Source organism: Rhipicephalus microplus, chromosome X, assembly GCF_043290135.1.
Source record: "Rhipicephalus microplus isolate Deutch F79 chromosome X, USDA_Rmic, whole genome shotgun sequence".
Taxonomy (NCBI): domain Eukaryota; kingdom Metazoa; phylum Arthropoda; class Arachnida; order Ixodida; family Ixodidae; genus Rhipicephalus; species Rhipicephalus microplus.
The window spans coordinates 439,221,534-439,240,366 of NC_134710.1; the positions used below are offsets into that span (position 1 = coordinate 439,221,534).

The 18,833-nt window shown below is 41.5% G+C and overlaps 1 protein-coding gene across 5 annotated transcripts in view; it reads left to right on the forward strand.

Annotated features, from left to right (window-relative positions):
- LOC119160896 (uncharacterized) overlaps window positions 1-18,833 on the forward strand; it is a 493,888-nt gene that overhangs the window by 242,151 nt on the left and 232,904 nt on the right. For all 5 annotated transcript variants that reach the window (XM_037413166.2, XM_037413167.2, XM_075880528.1 and 2 more), the window contains 2 exons: window positions 4,647-4,792; window positions 17,133-17,222. In XM_037413166.2, coding sequence (XP_037269063.1) covers window positions 4,647-4,792; window positions 17,133-17,222 — 236 coding nt within the window. The remainder of the gene's footprint in view (window positions 1-4,646; window positions 4,793-17,132; window positions 17,223-18,833) is intronic.

The window sequence follows — 18,833 nt, forward strand, 5'->3', positions numbered from 1 at the left end:
GTTGCTGTCCGAGCAGTGCTGTTCGGGAAGCTACCAACAATTACCTCTATTTACATTCCCCCGTGCTGTCAACTTTCAAAGACACAATTTCAAAGCATAATTGATGAACTTCCTCCACCATATATAGTCGTTGGTGATCTAAATGCATATAATCCCCAAGGGGCGACTCCCATTAAGATGCGCGAGGACGCCTAATAGAACACTTTCTGTTTTCGTCAGGTGCATGTCTACTAAACAAAAAAGAACCAACGTACTATAGCACTACACACAACACATACTCTTCTATAGACCTGAGTATTGTCTAGAGTACATTAATTCCATATCTGGAGTGGTACGTTCTCAAGAACCCCTTTGGGAGTGACCACTTCCCGATTATGTTGAAGCTAACAAAAGAAGATACATGCTTGCCTGACTTTCCTCTCTGGAACACCAAGTCAGCTAACTTGGAACTGTTTCGAGAAATTACATTTTTAGACGGAGATCACATTGCTTATTTTAACATAGACGATGCTGTAGCATACCTAACAGGTTTTATTATTGACGCTGCAGTGAAATGTATCAAGCAAACTAATGGAATCACCAATAAACGTCGCATCCCATGGTAGAACGACGATTGTCGGAAAGCGCGCAATAGACAAAATAAAGCTTGGAGACTACTCCGAAATTATCCAACGGTTGAAAACCTTGTCAAGTTCAAACAGGTTAACTCTCAAGCCAGAAGAACGCGTCGTATTGCAAAGAAAGAAAGTTGGAATAGGTACATCTCCAGTATAGATTCTTACACCGACGAAACGAAGGTTTGGAATAGGGTAAACAAGTTATTTGGTCGGGATTCACACCCCCTACCCTTGGTAAGTAGCCGAGGGGAGAGCCTGGAGGAGCAGGCGGACTGCCTAGGCGAACACTATGAATACGTCTCAAGTACATCGCACTACACAAAAACGTTCTTAAGATTCAAAGAACGCGAAGAGCGGCAACCCCTTAAATGTTAACGTCCATCCAGGGAGGCTTACAACTGCCCATTTTCATAAGCTGAACTTAAGGCATCTCTTGCGTACTGCAACAACTCGGCGCCAGGTGGCGATCGCGTAATGTACAAAATGATCAAGTATCTTCACCCAGAAGCACTAAAAACACTCCTAACCCTCTTCAATACCATGTGGGAAGCTTGATATATTCTATTGTCATAGAAAGAAGCGATAGTCATCCTGGTACTTAAACAAGGCAAAGACCCGTCCTTGGCCTCCAGCTACAGGCCAATAGCGTTAAGAAGCTTTTTATGCAAACGATATGAGAAAATGTTAAACCGGCGCTTAACCCACTTTCTAGAAATTAACAGTATACTAGACCCCCTTCAATGTGGTTTCAGAGAGGGGAGGTCGACAATAGACCACCTTGTTCGCATAGAGACATGTATCAGAGATGCATTTATTCATAGGCAGTTTGTACTTTCGGTATTCTTAGACCTGGAGAAAGCGTACGATACCACATGGCGATTCAGGATTCTACGCGATCTTGCCGCCATGGGCATCCATGGGAACATGTTAAACACAATTGGAAGCTATCTGTCTAATCGAACCTTTCGCGTAAAAGTGGGAAATGCTCTCTCTAGATCATTTACCCAAGAGACTGGTGTTCCGCAAGGGGGCGTGCTTAGTTGCACACTCTTCCTTGTAAAAACGAACTCCCTGCAGTCAGTAATTCCAAGCGCGATGTTTTATTCCGTGTATCTAGACGATGTGCAGATGAGTTTCCAATCGTGCAATTTATCTATCTGCGAACGACAAGTGCAGCTTAGAATGAATAAATTCTCTAATTAGGCGGATGAGAATGGTTTTAAAATAAACACCCAGAGAAGTACTTGCGTACTCTTCTCCAACAAACAAGGAGTAATGCCACTACTAAATATTGCGATCAAGGGAGACCAACTCTCTGTGAGCAACGAGCATAAATTCCTGGGAACCACTTTAGATTCTAAGCTCACGTTTATACCCCATATTAAACATGTAAAAATGAAATGTCTGAAAGCGATGAACCTCCCAAAGCTCCTATCACGTACAACATGGGGTAGTGATCGGAAGTGTCTCTTGAACTTGTACAAAAGCCTTGTCTGGTCGCGCCTTGATTATGCCTCTATAGTTTATCATTCCACAACGCCAAGTGCTTTAAACTCCTAGACCCCGTGCATCATATGGGTATCCAACTGGCAACCGGGGCCTTCAGAACAATTCCGATCCAGAGTCTCTATGTAGAGTCGAATCTGTGGTCACTTCACCTGCAGTGATCCTATAGCAGTTTCACTTATTTTATAAAGGTACGCGCAAACATAAAGCATCCTTCTTATTCAGCTATAAACGATATGACCGCTGCCACCCACTACCATAATCGACCCGCAGCGAGAAAGCCGTTCTCGTTGTGTGTGAGAAGCTTAAGTGAGGAAATGGGTGCTCCGCTGCTAGAACTTTGTCCTATGCCCACAACAAAACATTTACCACTGTGGCAGTGGCAGCTCATACATTGTGACACTTCATTTGCCGAGATCACTAAACACGCACCAGAAGCACATATTAAAATGCATTTCCGACAACTCCAGTCCAACTACTCATGCGTAGAGTTTTATACTGACGCTTCTAAGTCGCATGCAGGGGTGGCCTATGCAGCCGTCGGACCATCCTTCTCAGAATCCGGTGTGCTGCACCCGGAAACAAGTATATTTACGGCTGAGGGTTATGCACTATTGTCCGCTGTGAAGCATATACGGAAATCCAACATACAAAAATCCATTATATTCACAGACTCGTTAAGCGTCGTAAATGTATTAAGATCCCTTTTCAGATTCAGAAATCCGGTAATAATTGAGCTGTAATCTGTTCTGTGTACAGCGTATATGTCCAACCAGTATGTTACTATTTGCTGGGTACCTGGCCATAGAAGTATCAAGGGCAATGTGTTAGCTGACCGAATGGCCACGTTAATTATATTGCGCGCTATTAACCCCACCGCTACTGTCCCTGCAACAGATCTAAAACCCTTCCTACGTAAGAAACTGCGAAATCACTGGCAACGCTTGTGGGACACAGAAATAAATAATAAGCTTCATTTGATTAAGCCGCGGTTGGGTTACTGGCCCTCCGCTACAGGAACACGGCGAACTGATGTCCTATTCTGTCGCCTCAGAATAGGACACACTTATGGTACCCATAGCTTTCTGCTGACTAGCGATGAACCTCCCACTTGTGGTAGATGTGGCGACAGGCCAACCGTCCTCCACGTCCTGCTGGAGTGTGCGGAAGCTGAAAGGGAGAGAAATAAATATTTTGCTTTAGCATACCGCTATATTCTTCCTTTAAATCCGATTATGTTTCTCGGTGAAGAGCCGCTTTTTTATGCAAAATCAGTTTTAAGCTTTTTAAAGCATGTAGTATTGAATGTTTTTAGCCCAACATTGAATGTTTTTAGCCCAATAAGTTCATAGCGCATCCTCTGTTCAGAGGATGCCGCTGTGATAGCAGCTTTCAACGAGCCCAGGCCTCTATGCTCTTGTTTTAAGGGCTCTGTCGAGGCACTGGTGCTCCATGCCAACTTTTTATTTCACATACTTATCACTTTTAAACCATTTTATGTCTCCATAGTTCACATCATTTTTCATTGCCATAATTTTACTATATGAATAGTTTTACGCACCTACAGTGACTGTTTTAGGCCATTTACAGCCACGTCACATCTGTTTTATCTACACTGCACATCCCACAGTTCATTATCATCGCTCTGGCGCTCTTTGGCTATATCTGGCCCTTGCGCCAATAAACTCCACTATTCATTCAAAACATATGATCCTCTCTACCGGGTGATAAGGGCGCTCGAGACATTGTCCACTCTCCTCCTCTTTGCGGCCAAAGTACGTGTGATAGGTGAGAGCCACCGTGCGCTCACAGCAATATCTTGCGGATAATGTTGAAAACACAATAGTCCCCCCCCCCAGATGCCCACCAACAGTGTAAATAAGTAGTTGACGGGAATAGCTCACCATTTGATTGTTGAAGGACGTACCCCTCGGAAGCTCCGTGGTTAACGCCACGCACTCACGACGCGGAGCCCCTCAATCGATTGCGCCCGCCAGAGTCTGTTCTGGATTTTTTTCTTTTTTGTCTTGTCTTATATAAAGATACGTTTACATATACGGTGCATGATATCGACGCATACGCCCACGCCGACGCCGGTGGCGAAATCCAGCTGAGAGTGTCCTTGTAATTTCTGTCGCAATAAAACTTTGAATGATACGATAACACAATTGTCAGTCTTGCATACGTGGTTCGAAGACGATGGTAATTACTGGTATGTGTGTTCCTTATTTTGTACTTTTCGAAACTTCAGAAGATAAGTTTCAAGGCTTTCTGTATTGCCTTTCACTGCCGAGTCTGAAGATTTTCTCGCCATTTGGTATGCTGGCACGTAATGGTGTTGTCCCAAACAGATGCACGCGGCTTTGACCCCCCCCGTCCCCTCTACTGCTTTATGGTGGGAAGAAAGACATAAATATATTATTTTAGAAGCAAGCACAAAATACTTAATCAGTAACTACTGTCAAGTGTTTTCTTGCTTTATTCCAAATGGCCATTCTGTATTTCTTTTCTTTTTATACCCAGAGATTACATGAACCGTATAAACATCAGCATATTTGTTTACTATCAACGAGCCCAACCTGCATCGCTCGCAGACAGCGAAACAAGAAAGGAAAGCCTCTCCGAGGCCCTTCAGGACTTACTTGTGATTACCAGTATTACCCACGTATGTAAGTAGCGCCTTTGTTTTCTTCAATTAGTACGCCCCACCGGGGTGGTCTAGTGAATAACGTACTCGACTGCTGAACCGCCGATCGCGGGATACAATCCAGGCTGCGGTGGCTGCATTTTCAATGGAGGCGAAAATACTATATGTCTGTGTTCTCAGATTTGTGTGCACGTTAAAGAAGCCCAACTTATCAAAATTTCTGGAGCCCTCCACTATGGTGTCCCTCATAATGATATGGTGGTTTTGGGACGTTCAACCCCAAATATCAATCAATCAGTTCCTCTTTAGGGCACCCATACAAGTATTACCAAAACCATTTCAGTCCTTGTTACTGATTATTTCGTTTGCGTCACCCCAGAAGTGGTCTGTATACCTGTCATCTTTTTCTGGTATTATTGGGATTTATTCTCGTCAGCCTATTACAAGTTGGAATATTGTGCTCCAAACAAGTACACTTTCACGTTAAGCACCTTTCAAGAAATTCTTAGGATTGCTAATGAGTTTAAATCAGTAGAGAAGTGGCATCCTTTTCTTCTACGCTTGCACTCGGTATTTCATATTAGAGCAGTGCGCATGCCCAATTTCGTAGCCTGACTTCAATCCTTGCCAACATTATGAAGGTTTGCTCTCTAGGCTAAGTATTGTTTTCAAATACTGTGTAATTTTAATAAACATATCAATGTGAAACATACGCAAATGAAAACGACCGTTATTCTAAGCTCAGAGAACAAATCGTTGTGTATAAAAACTGAAAGTTTTGCATAAAAGGCCGAAGCAATTAATATGATAGAAACATATTCGAATGTTTTCCGAAGTAAGGCTAGCATTTTAGGGGCAACATCATTTTTAGTAAGCATGAGCTTGCTTAGTAACCAAGTTTCCTGCAGTGTGGCCGCATGACGCTAACGACGGCTAAAACAATCCGAGACTGTCCGTAAAATTTCTATTGCAAAAAAAAGCTGTCCAAGGATTCGGGCTTCAGAGCATTGTGGCGGTCCTGCCTATTGTACGTCCACCACTGTTATGACCCTTACGCAATCAGAAAACACAGCATTGATTTTAAATAAGCTAGTAGCAGCTATCCTTCTGGACTCCCACCCCCAAACAAAAAAAAATATTAGACACCGTAGACCACAGTATACTGCTAAATAAATTACCACAATACTGTTTCCATGGAACCAATTTTGGACTTCTTTCGACTACCTGAAACCTCCCACAAGTTGTAATAATTAATGATTTCTTGTCTTTTATGAGTCACTTGAATACTGGTGTTGCCCAGGGTTCTGTGCTAGGACCATTGCTTTTTTCATTGTATATAAACGACCTTTCGTTGATAATAAATTTTTCTAACATACTCATGTACGCTGACGATACCTGCGTGCTATAGTAACAAGTCAAAATCTGCGTGATCTAGGTCAAAGTCGAACTACGAATTAGATAAGGTTACTCATTAATTATGAAGGAGTCAACTATCTGTAAGTACCAATAAAGCCAAATGTATTACATTTTACTTTAAGTTAAAATTTATCATTTCTAGTATTATATACTTTAAGATTACTGATTCTGTGATCGAGCAAGTAAACACAATAAATATCTTGGTGTTACTATAGATAATACCTTACATTGGCAGAGACAGATTTAGCATATGTGTTTCAAATTAGCCATGGATGTCATTCACTTACTCTGGCTCTTCAACCTTTTAGTAGTACTACTCTACGAATACTATATTGTGCTTACATTCCTTGTCATGTATTATATTGCATTGAGTCTTGGAGCGGCAGGTACAGAACTTACCCGGACCCAGTTAGGCGACTTCAGAAACGGGGTGTAAAAATTATTACTCATTCGAAGTACAATCACCCCAGTGAACTTCTTTTTCCCTGATTACTTATTTTGTAATTCGATAAGCTATGAAAATTAAAACTAGCCAAATAAGCATACACAGTAAACAACTTCCAGCACCTATTTATTGTGTCGATGTTTCCTGCATCTTCTCGTCCTACCAAACAACTATACCCTTGTTAAATGCATACTCCTTGAACTACGAACGTATATGATGAACGGTTTTTACAGTTCGCTGGTATTATGATCGGGAATGCCATACCTTTTGAAATAAAACTGTGTTCAAATTTTACTTAGACAACAAGAAAACATAATTTAGAAGAACTTTCTGGTTTAAAATTGGCCGGTCATGTTTAGTGCGATGGCCTTCCTATTTCATTATATATGTAGAGGTCGTCCTTTTTTTCCTATTCCTGTGTTGTAATAGTTTGCTTTTTTAGGGGCGAAGCTCCTTAGGGCGTGGGCTGTGCGTCCCCTGTAGCCTGAATGTAGCCACCTCTAGTTTAGTTCTTGCAGTGTTTACTAGATGGCGGTACCGTCCCCTGTATGTATCCACCTCTAGTTTAGTTCTTGCAGTGTTCACTAGATGGCGGTACCGTCTCCTGTATGTAGCCACCTCTCGTTTAGTTCTTGTAGTGTTTACTAGATGGTGGTACTTGTAGCTGATGATGAAAAGATGCAAGATGTTATAAACTAGAAAGCGGTACTTGTAGTTGATCAAAGACGCGAGATCTTATAAAATAGGAATGATGTCACATATGGCGCGTGTCATTGGTTGAAGGCAATCGTTCGATTTAGTGCGGTGACGTACTCTAGGAGGAGCGATGTAATAAAATCGAGTGGGCAAAATGTACAGAGGATTCATGGTTTACCAGGTTTACCTCCGGGGCTTCGCCCACTCATCATCATTCACTTCGTAGATATGGCGGAATTTTTTGTTCTTTGTGTGATCATTCATTTACTGTGCTTTTTTCAGATTCTTTCTTAGATATTTTATAGCCTCTGAGTTATGCTTTTCCGAAGTGCCCTTATGAAATGTATCTTTTTGGACCCAAACTAGTCAAAAGTAATGAGTTCATTGAGTGTGTGCAAAATATATTAACATAAGTGAGCCATAAAATTTCAATTCCAACGTCTCGCTGAACTGAAGTCCCGTACGCAGCTCGCACAGGTAGCTGGTACTGCAAATACATTTTTCGCAGCCATAGTAAGCTTGCGATATTTAAGCTTCTTGTCCCTCCAAATGTACCCCAAATGCAGGAGAGGTGGAATATTCTAATAATCCATAGTCACAAAGCTATCTTTGTCTTCTAATTACTACCTGCTAGAAAACAATTTCTGCACAACTTCAATATCTTGGGCTTCATTAGGGCTTGTCCCCTGGCCCGCTCCTCCCGATAAGTGCAAAGTAGCCAGGGCCCGGCAAGGGCCTGAGCTGAAAAGATGTTGGACTACACGAATCAAGCCCTTGTCTGGCCTGGCTCGGTCTTTCAAGCTTCCCGCAGCCCGTGCACACCTGCAGTTCATGTTCATAAAGCTCACAAAGTTCACTAGAACTTTATTCGGTAAACCATTTTTAACCTGGTTGCTTGGTTACTGTTAGCCCGTAATGTCAGCCAAGATAGCATTACTGACACAGATAGAGTGTGTTCTAAGGTATCAGTTCTGAAAATAATGCAGATGTTTTATAGTGGCCCTGTTTTTGAAAGAGGTTCTGCTGCACTTTTCTTAGAAGCCATGGAATAGATTGACGAAAGGCGCTTATTGCATCAAAAAGGGATCACCGCACAAATTTTTATACTCTGTGCAGTACGAACGCAGTTACAAAGATTTGTCGTGCACTGCAATTGCTTTATTCTCTCGTCCCAGCAAAAGCGCTCGAAACTAATTAAGAAGGAAGGTGTCACACGCGCTCCGTGACCTCAACTATTTCTATCTCTTCGTTTTCTTTTCGAACACGCGGCTTTTCAGTGCGCCAGCACGCGTGGTCACGTCGCTGCCTCCCGTGGCAGCCCGAGTTTCTCCTCACTGTGCCAGGCTTAAGTAATCCAATGACGTGATCCTTCGGACATTAAGCAATGATTTTTTTACTATGTGGCACTACCAAAAAAAAAATTTGTGACTACCTGTAGAGGGAAGAGTAAACGATTTCTTGCCGACTTTTTAAATATAATATAGATTCAACGCCATTGATTTTGAGAATATATTTCAAATACAAGGCCACATATGCACGTGCTTTGATAATTGCCTGGCGTGTATTTGGGACCGCCGTCTAGTAATTGGCAGCGTATTCTGACCATGCTCTAAACGTGTTGCAGGGCTTCTTTAAAAGCTGAAGCAAAGGTAAATATGCAAAATCTTGGTGTCGTAGCACTCCAAGCCAAAGGCTGGCAAGTGCTGCGAGACTGGTGAGGCCAGTACTTCTGTTAACACCAACGGCTCAAGCAGCAGCAGCAGCCGCAGCAATAAAAATAATAATAATCAAATAATCAATCAGTCATTTATTTCACGTGCCTTGCAACAACCAACAATAAAAAATACAAATAAAGAATACAAAGAATGTTTAAAACAATAAACAGGAAAAAGAAAATACAACACCGACACTCTTCAGGAAAATGAAATTAAGTGTGAAAATACGCCGAAAAAATAAATCAGTGCAAAACGGCAAGAATAAAAGGACACGACGAGAAAAGAAGAAAGCAACAGTAAAATAAACAGAAACATCCACAGCTATGTAGAAACCTCACCTAAAGACGGAATGGGAAGAATATGTACATTGTAAAAAATTACGTTAATACAGTGCAAAGCTGAGATAACAACAGGGACAGTGGACTGTGAAAAACATCAAGATCATGAAAAATGGCATTAGCTTTTGTATTTTGTGAATAGCAAAGTGCTGAAAGAAGTTGGTAGGTACATAAAATGGTTGATTCTCTCTGGTTATCTTATGCGGAATCCAAAAATTTACCCAACTGGGACGTAAAGGGCAGGATAGCATTAGCCCCGAGAAGTTGGAGTGGCACCGCCTGCTGGGAGGCTTGCATGACGTCACGGCACAGACTCTCGCAATCTTGCTGTGTCGCGCCTATGCATAGCACTCGCTCGCTTCGAACGCCGTTGCGCTTCCAGCGTTCACTTTTCGCTTGTTTCACGCATAAAATAAAGGACGGAAGCAGGCCCCGCCGCGGTGGTCTAGTGGCTAAGGTACTCGGCTGCTGACCCGCAGGGCGCGGGTTCAAATCCCGGCTGCGGCGGCTGCATTTCCGATGGAGGCGGAAATGTTGTAGGCCCGTGTGCTCAGATTTGGGTGCACGTTAAAGAACCCCAGGTGGTCGAAATTTCCGCAGCCCTCCACTACGGCGTCTCTCATAATCATATAGTGGTTTTGGGACGTTAAACCCCACATATCAATCAATCAAGGACGGAAGCAGCATCGATAATGTTCCTGGTGAAACAATGAAAAATTAAACATTTATTTTTCGGTAGAATCGCCAACGGTGCTTGCGCTTTAGTGTACACGCTTTGATGACGTTTGTTACTGTGTTGCGCTGCTTACTTCGAAGATGGGTTCGATTTTATGCAACGGTAGACGCACTACAACGGGGGTGAACATCAATACAATACTGTGGATCAGGTTTAAAAAATGCGAAGTGACCATAATTACTCTGCAGCGTGCCTCATTATCATGTCACGCTTCTAAACCATGTACGACAGCGTGCTTTCAATCAAGGTTGCGTTTTTCGTTGGGCAATTTTTTTAAAAAGATGTGATTGTGTCGCTTCCACAATCGGTTTCTGTATCGCACGCATCGTGATATCTGCTGGCAGCGTTTTTTTTCTTTTGCGCGCATTCTAATAGTATGCTGTTAGCCTCGAGTGTCGTAAAATATCTCGAATGCTCTTGTTTGAGAATACCACCGCAGCTGTTGCGTTACATTTTCTTTTGCCTAGTTGCTTATATTTCATCACGTTATTTAGCTTCATGTTTTAGGGAAATACTTCAGCGCTGCGATTCAGTAGAAAAACAACTTAAGGTTAGTTGCAGAAACTGCTACTGATTTGAGATAGTGTTTACGTGGAACATCCTAGCAACTGTGCTGTCACGCCGGTAAATACCAGGTTGGATAGCTTCCTGATGAACGAAATTTTCCCACGGTTTATTACAGCAAAACAGCATCAATCTCTATAGGAAAATGGCGTGTGAGACCAATCGTTGCTTCACTGAGGCAAAGGGGTGTTTCATTATCCCGCAGGTCACGAAGCGGCAAGTGCCAATGAAACTGTTTATTTCGACTTCTGGCGTGTCTTTTGCAAACATTTGCTTTCAGCAGTGCTCCCACGTGAAGTGAACGTTGCCATTTATGACGTGATAGTAGATCGAGTCCGCTCTTAACGTAAATCAGCGTATGCGACTGCGTAATCATGATAACTGTTGAGAGGAAATCTGTACAAAAGATCCAAGTATACTGTCTTGTTAGACTTGTGGAAACAGTTCTGTCACTTGCAGCGTTGTTTTTTTTTTAATATGAGTGATTGTGTATGCGAAAAAATCAATCTTAAGTCTCCTGCATCGCAAAGCAGAATTATGTCCAATAGGCTACATTATTTGCAGAGGCAGACATAACTTGCATGGTAAATCACAATGCTGTGAGTAAACGAAAAACGTCCTCATTTCATTTGTAATACTTCGACACAAATGTTTATTCGCGTAGTCAATGCCAAGTTGTAAGGAAGTCAGATGCATTCAGCGCAAATATTTTCTTAGCATTGATTTTGTTGAAAACGTGCATGGTAAAGACCACTAATGTCTCACTGTCCTGCCCCTTCATTTTCAAAATGGATACACATTTTCGGAAGCTTAGTTAACTCTCAACAGCAATAAATACATTTACTTTGTACATGTAGTAATCTACTACTCGAAATCTCGAAATTGAGAAGAAATCACCACTGTATCGCCGAAGAGCGGGTACACGGCGGGCTCGGAAAGAAGCGACCATTGGCATGTGTCGGCGGCGGAGCAGGCGAGTTCGGGCCATGACTTGTCTTCGCCGCCACTGCAGCGACGCCAGGGTTCGTTCTCAAGGCTAATACCCTTCAACTAGTTTGTGATAAAATATTATTTAAGCGCAATAATCATAATAATAATAATATTAATAATAATAATAATAATAAAAGAAGTTGAAGAAGAAAAAGAAGAGGAAGGAAATCAGTATTAAGTCCGTAATATCTTGTAAAAACGTGAGAGAGGCTGGGAGAGAAATATGAGAAGCAGTTTGACCAATGAGGTCATCATATAATGACCTCATTGCGCATTGCGCATTTCTGCCCCTGAAAAGAGGTGGCAGAAATGCGCAAACGCCTTGAGATGTTTAACTCAATGTACGAAGAAATGAAAGAAGATCAGGAAGCGTTAGCTTTGGACAACAAAACTTTGAGAAAAGAAAACGTGGACCTAGCGAGAATACTTGCTAATTCAGAGCAATACTCTCGTATCAACAACATTGAAATCAAGGGTATACCTTGTGTGCAAGGGGAGGACTGCAAAGCCATCTTGCAAAAACTTGGGGACATGATAGGGTGTCCAGTGACCTCTACAGACATTGACGTCGTTCACCGTGTACCCGCAAAGAAGGACAAAAACATACTAGTCAGATTTTGCCTGAGAACAAAGAAAGCTGACTTTATCAGAAAAGCTAGGAAAGCTAGGTTAACTACGGCAGACCTTGACCTCCCACAGACTCCGGCCGTTCCAATCTATATCAATGAATACTTGACGCCTGAAAACAAGCGCCTTCTTGCGCGGGCATTAGCTCTAAAAAAAGAAAAAAAGTGGAAGTTTCTTTGGACTGATGGTTGTCTTATCAAGGCGAGGGAAACGGAGGACAGCCGGGTGTGTCATTGGAAGCACAAGGGACCTGTCCAAAATTTGCTAATGGGGCCTAACCAAGTATGACTTGCCTTGATAATGGGTTACGTGCCTTCCGGAATAAAACATTTAGTGTCAGCTAAAAAACCAAAATTCACAATTTTTCATCAAAATATTCGTTCACTGCAAAACAAAATAGACGATTTCAGCTTGCTACTCGACACTTTCGGAACATCGTTTTCAGTAATAATGTTAACTGAAGCTTGGTTAACGCGCCCATCGGACATGTTTCAGCTTCCTGGCTATCAATCGTTCCTCCGAAATAGTCATGATAAGCGAGGGGGTGGTATCGCACTGTTTCTCAAGCAAAAAATATCTTGGCTGAGGTCATGGTCGAATTTACTGATATAACTCCTGATTATGAGGTGTTAACAGTGCAGAGCCGTAACAACATGTTCTCCGTTATGTACAGACCTCCATCTGGTGATACAACAAGATTTTTTGCATTCCTTGAAAAGCTTTTCAGCTATTCATTAGAAGAGAAAATCAACCTGGTCTTAGGTGGTGACGTCAATATAAACATGCTTTCATCATCCCCGCTACGAAAAGATTTCCACTCACTCATCACAACTTACGGTTTTTAAAACAGGATATCTTCTGCAACACGTGTTACTATCGACGGCGCATCCCTGTTTGATGTATTCATCTCAAACATTAACATCGACTTGTTAGAGGCTGATATTGTGTACACTGACATTAGTGATCACCTAGGTATTATATTACTGGTAAATCGAATGCACTTCATTGCTAGTAAAACTACAAAGCCTGTTCTTATTCAATCTATTACCTCATCAAATCTTGAAGAATTTCGCAAAGTTATTGCCCAAGAGGCATGGCATAGCGTTTACAGATCGAAAGATAGTGACGTTGCATACAATGCTTTTATTCACACTTTTCCAACACTTTACCGTGATCATTTCCCCAAGAAAAAAGTGGCACGGGCATCCGGGGCACGCAAACCTTGGCTAACGCCTGAGCTTCTTCGTATGATTAAACGCAAACATGCCCTGTATGCTCAATTTGTGGAGTCTAGAGATCCAGCCCTCCTAAGCGAATTTTAAAAAAATATCAAAATAGTCTAACAAGTCAGCTTAGGTCTGCAAAGATTGCCTATATTGTAGCAATGTTTAGTGACCTAGTCAATCAAAAAAGTGATGTGGTCTGGCGCAAACTGAATGCTTTGTTAAAGCCTACTTCACTTTCAGTACTTCCTGACGTTTTGAGTCACGATGGCCAAAAACTTTCGGGAAAGGGGATACCGGATGTGTTTAATGAGTTGTTTTCATTAAACCCTCAGTTAAATAATGTTGATGACCTCGATAACTATGCTCAGTTCCTGCCTGTAAACGCGTTTAGTAACACTCTATTTCTTGCCCCAACTACACCACCGGAAATATTTTCTTGCTTCAGTACTATTAGTAACAGCCGCTCCTTGGACGCCGACGGTATCCAGATTCGCCCCATAAAGCATGTGCTTGACATCATATGCCCCGTTCTTACCCATATTAAAATTTCATATTATCTACAGGTGTATTTCCAAAACAAATGCAGACTTCGCGCGTTGTTCTTGTTTACAAGCATGGTACTAAAAAGAACATTAACAATTATCGACCTATTTCAATAATCCCAGTGTTTTCAAAAGCAACGGAAAAATTAATGCATATCAGATTGTTAGCATTTTTTAATCACCACAATTTGCTTTAAGATTTTCAACAAGAGTTCGGGAAGCATCGCTCTACTGAAACAATCCGTTTGACGCATAAAGAAATAATCATAAATGCATTTAGCCCTAAAAAATGGCATTAGGCATATAGGTCAATTTTTCTAAGGCATTTCACCTAATCAATCATTTCATTCTTCTCAGCAAATTAGTAAATTATGGTGTGCGTGGGACAGTGCATGCTCTCTTAAAATCCTACCTTTCAGACAGGACACAATTCGTAGATGCCAACAATGAAATATCTGCAAGGAAGCCGGTCGTTGTAGGTGTGCCACAAGGAAGTATTTTAGGGCCACTTTTATTTTTGATTTATATTAATGGCATTGTACACTGCACAAACAACGCAACATTTGTCTTTTACGCCGATGACACAACAGTTTTTATTACAGGAAGCATGGAAACAGAGATAGAAGAAATGACTAATGAAACACTGTCTGCTATAGATACCTGGGCTTCAGTGAATTTACTAAAACTAAACCCTTCAAAAACACAAGTCATTTACATACGCCTAAAGGAAAAACCTTGATAAATAAGATGAGCTTATTTATGGGCTCTCAGCAGTTAGACGTGGTTGATTCGTTTAGTATTCTCGGTGTGTATTTTTCACGACACTTTACGTGGAATGTACATGTTGATATTCTATACTCTAAGATGTCATCGGCCGTTGGTGTCCTTGCACGCATGCGATCTCTTCTTCCCGCTAAGGTCAAAATTATGATATACAATGCACTGGTATCATCTTTGTTACAGTACTGTAGCTTAGTGTGGTGCACAACCGGTGTGACGAATTTGCGCAAGTTGAACTTACTGCAGAAAAGGGCCGTACGACATATTGCAGCTGAACACTATCTCTTCTCTACAAAACTTCTTTTTCTAAAATATGATATTCTTTCCGTTTTCTTTTTGTACAACTACAGTCTGATGTTATGCTATAAAGAGTTTGTCAAATATTGTACCAATACCACAATACATCTTGCAAAACTTAGCGTAAACACAAGTGTTCGACTCACCAGGCACAAAGAAGTTTGGACTGTACCCACCCCAAGAGCCTTATATGACTAACAATCATTGACCTACAGACTACCTTCTTTGTTAAATTTTTTAAACCGCGAAGATTTCGATCCTTCCTCTAAACAAAACTGTCAGAATAAACACTTTGCCCAACTGATACATTATCTTCAATGATACATCTCTCAGAATTTATGCCCATTCTTTCCTTTTTATTATTGTTTTTCATGTTCATGCCACTTTATGACCATACATTTGAACTACTGTCTTTTAATCTTAGCACTGTTTTCATAAACTTTTGTAATACTTTTTTGTGATGTTATACCTGTATGTTTATTTCATATTTGTTGTACATGATTGACTGCCATTCCTGCTTCTTTGTAAACTTGTGCACGGGGTCAGGACCTCGTCAATCTCTTGAGCTTTTAGTCCTGTACTCCACCTTATCTAAAAGAAATAAAATGATTGATTGATTGAAAGAAAAAATTGTCGTACGTGCTGTAAAGCAGACTCACCCATGCCTATTTATTACCAATGAAGAGAAATACTTACTCTGAGATATGTCAGATACGTGTCGGTCTCTCTTGTGGTTTATTGCAGAGACGTTTATTTTAATCATCTTTATAGAGGCAGCGGTTGGTTAAAACAGCAATGAGAGGAGGAAGCAGTTGATACATGGTTAATTTGAAGGCCAACTCCGGCGATTTTTCGGCCATGTCAAGGTTATGACGTTTCTATGTTCCTGAGATACTCTTGTCACGAGCCCAATAGCTCAAGTACTCAGGAAAGTTGAAAATAATTTTTAATGAGCAAAAATATGCGATACCAAAACCAAAACCCAACCGACTGCCCTGTCGGCGTATGACATACTATTTCGTGAAGCCGGAGGGCGTATACTGGTTCTGCCAGTGTGGAGTATGAAAACTGTGAAAGACAATCTAGCAAAGCACCGGCCAAACACCACAGAGGAAGGAAAAAAGCATTCCCGTGCTATACCCGTGCCAAACACCGCAACCATCATCTTGTGGAAAACACAACAAACGCTGTAGTGGCAAAAGTACGGATGCCATCGGCTGCGTCACTTCCGTTTACGTGCCAAACATGACGTCACACAGACAGTGTTGCCAATATTTCTGGCAAGTGAGGTGAGCTTTTTGATTGATTGATTGATTTATTGATATAAGGGGTTTAACGCCCCAAAACCTTCATATGATTATGAAAGATGCCATAGTGGAGGGCTCCGGAAATTCGGACCACCTAGGGTTTTTTAACGTGCACCCAAATCTGAGTACACGGGCCTACATCATTTCCGCCTCCATCGGAAATGCAGCCACTGCAGCCGGGATTCGATCCCGCGACCTGCAGGTCAGAAGTCGAGTACCTTAGCCACTATATCACCACGGTGGGGCAAGAGCTTTTCGAGGAAATGTTTAAAATCATTTGCAGATGAGCAGTGCATCACTCAAACCTGTGATTTGGCGTTAAGGACTAGAATGGGCAAAGGGACATACCCGGCGAATTTTTTCGAGATTCATTGACCTCGAAAAATTGCCGGTGTTGGCATTTAAAGGATATATTGTGGCCAACAGTTGTCATACGTAAATATAGTCCAGAGCATAGTCTGCTTTTTATCCGCAATAACTACATTCATGACAGTCTTCAAGAGGGCCGTGAAGAGCAGCTCATGTTTGTTTTCAGCACAACAATGGCCATGGCAGTGCATTGGCGGTCAATAATATGAACATATTTTTACACACTGTTATCTCTGTACATAGATTCTTATTTAAAGTAATTTTCATGTCAATGTTCTGAGCTAATATCTCTATCTTTCTGTCTGTCTGTGCAGTAAATTGTGGCTTCCTGCAAGAAGAAAAATCTACTCTCTCTCCTAAGGGCATTGGTGGATTCTTAGAGTACACACCGAACTGCCTTACTGGTGAGTTTGTGTTCTTTTTACAAGGGAGTTTTGTCGCCAAGCTGCAGACCAGTTCTTCTTATATTGGTTTCATCTAAATGCAATACATATAAGCATGACTGGTTAGTCAGGTAGTCACAATACCATTACAGACTACAGCTGCTGTGGAGTTATGATAATATTATTGCGTCGGCTCAAGCCACCGAACTCAGAGTAGCAACATGAGCGACAAGACTGTAAGTCAGCACCAGAGATAATTCAAAATATACATTTGTAGTTTACGGAATAAGAAAGAAAACGCTTCTTCAGATACGAAAAGAGTGATAAAAAACTTTGTTAAAGAAATTTTCTCATATGCAGCGTAACAACAGAATAATGTTATGAGGAGATTGCGGAGGGAACGTCACTGTGGTGTAACTTTATTGTGGGAAACGTTACGAAATGATCCTAAATACCTTTATACAAATGATGCACGCATGCACATACGATGAACATTCACACGTCTATCTATCGCCTTAACCATTCGGCCACGTCGCCGACACCTTTCACACGTCTTACACAACCAGTTCTTTGCAGTTGTGTAACGATACCAACAGCAGAGACTGTATGGTTGTGTTACCAACAGCAAAATCGATAAGCAGGCATGCAGCGCTTGCGCGTGAGATGATGGGAGCCCTGGATAGTGATATGCAGACTAACTTCAGTAGATGGCGCCTAACTACAATTCACATTATCTAAACGTGACACCTTCAACATGGTGGTACATTAGTAATGTTTAGGAAACTAGATAGCCACCACTACAACAACAGTTTATATTTCAACAACATTACTCCTGATATAGTCTCATTGCAAAGCAGTTCCGACAACTGCTATTGCTCTGTGGTAGAATACTTGGTTGCCAGTCACAATGTTTAAGTTCCATTCCTTGTCACACACTGATATTTATTCTTTGCAGTTATTGGGTCAGCGGTACCAATGTCACTTTTTCTTAACGATCTGTCATTTAGGTTAGCAATACCTCTTCTCCCCGTCCCTGGACACAAACTGTTGATACCCTCTAGTGAATACCTTCGTACGGCGGCTCTTGCTCTACGGGTATGTGCCACAGCGTCTGGAAATTGAAAAGGGGGTTTGGAGGCGTACTTGAAGATATTTTCACGCTATTTAATCGATCACCTGCCAGGCATAATTGTCTAATTCTCTTACCCTCCTATACTAATTTGGCTTCACCGCAAGTTAATAAGACGATAATGAGAGCACGCAGACGTAGGAGGATAAATAAACAAATGGGTAGATGCGTTATTAAAAGTATTTAAAGGACCTGCGAAAGGCATTTATTCGCTAATAAATCCATTTATTTTACCTGATGAACACAAGAAAAATATGTTTGTTTAGTAGGTAAAGTGTTGAGGCAGCCAAATCAAGAGGTATTGATATGTACTTGTTTGGATCATATAGGCTCAATTACATGCTTGCATTTTAGCCAGTGAATGCATCTTTGGACCTAACTTAAGTCACTTGAACACCACCGACCAAAACTGCCATTCATTGCGTGCAATGGGATGGCGCCTGATATAAATTTTAAATATATAGTGTGTAGTCAGTAGCTGTGCTGTGACACCATGCTAAAAT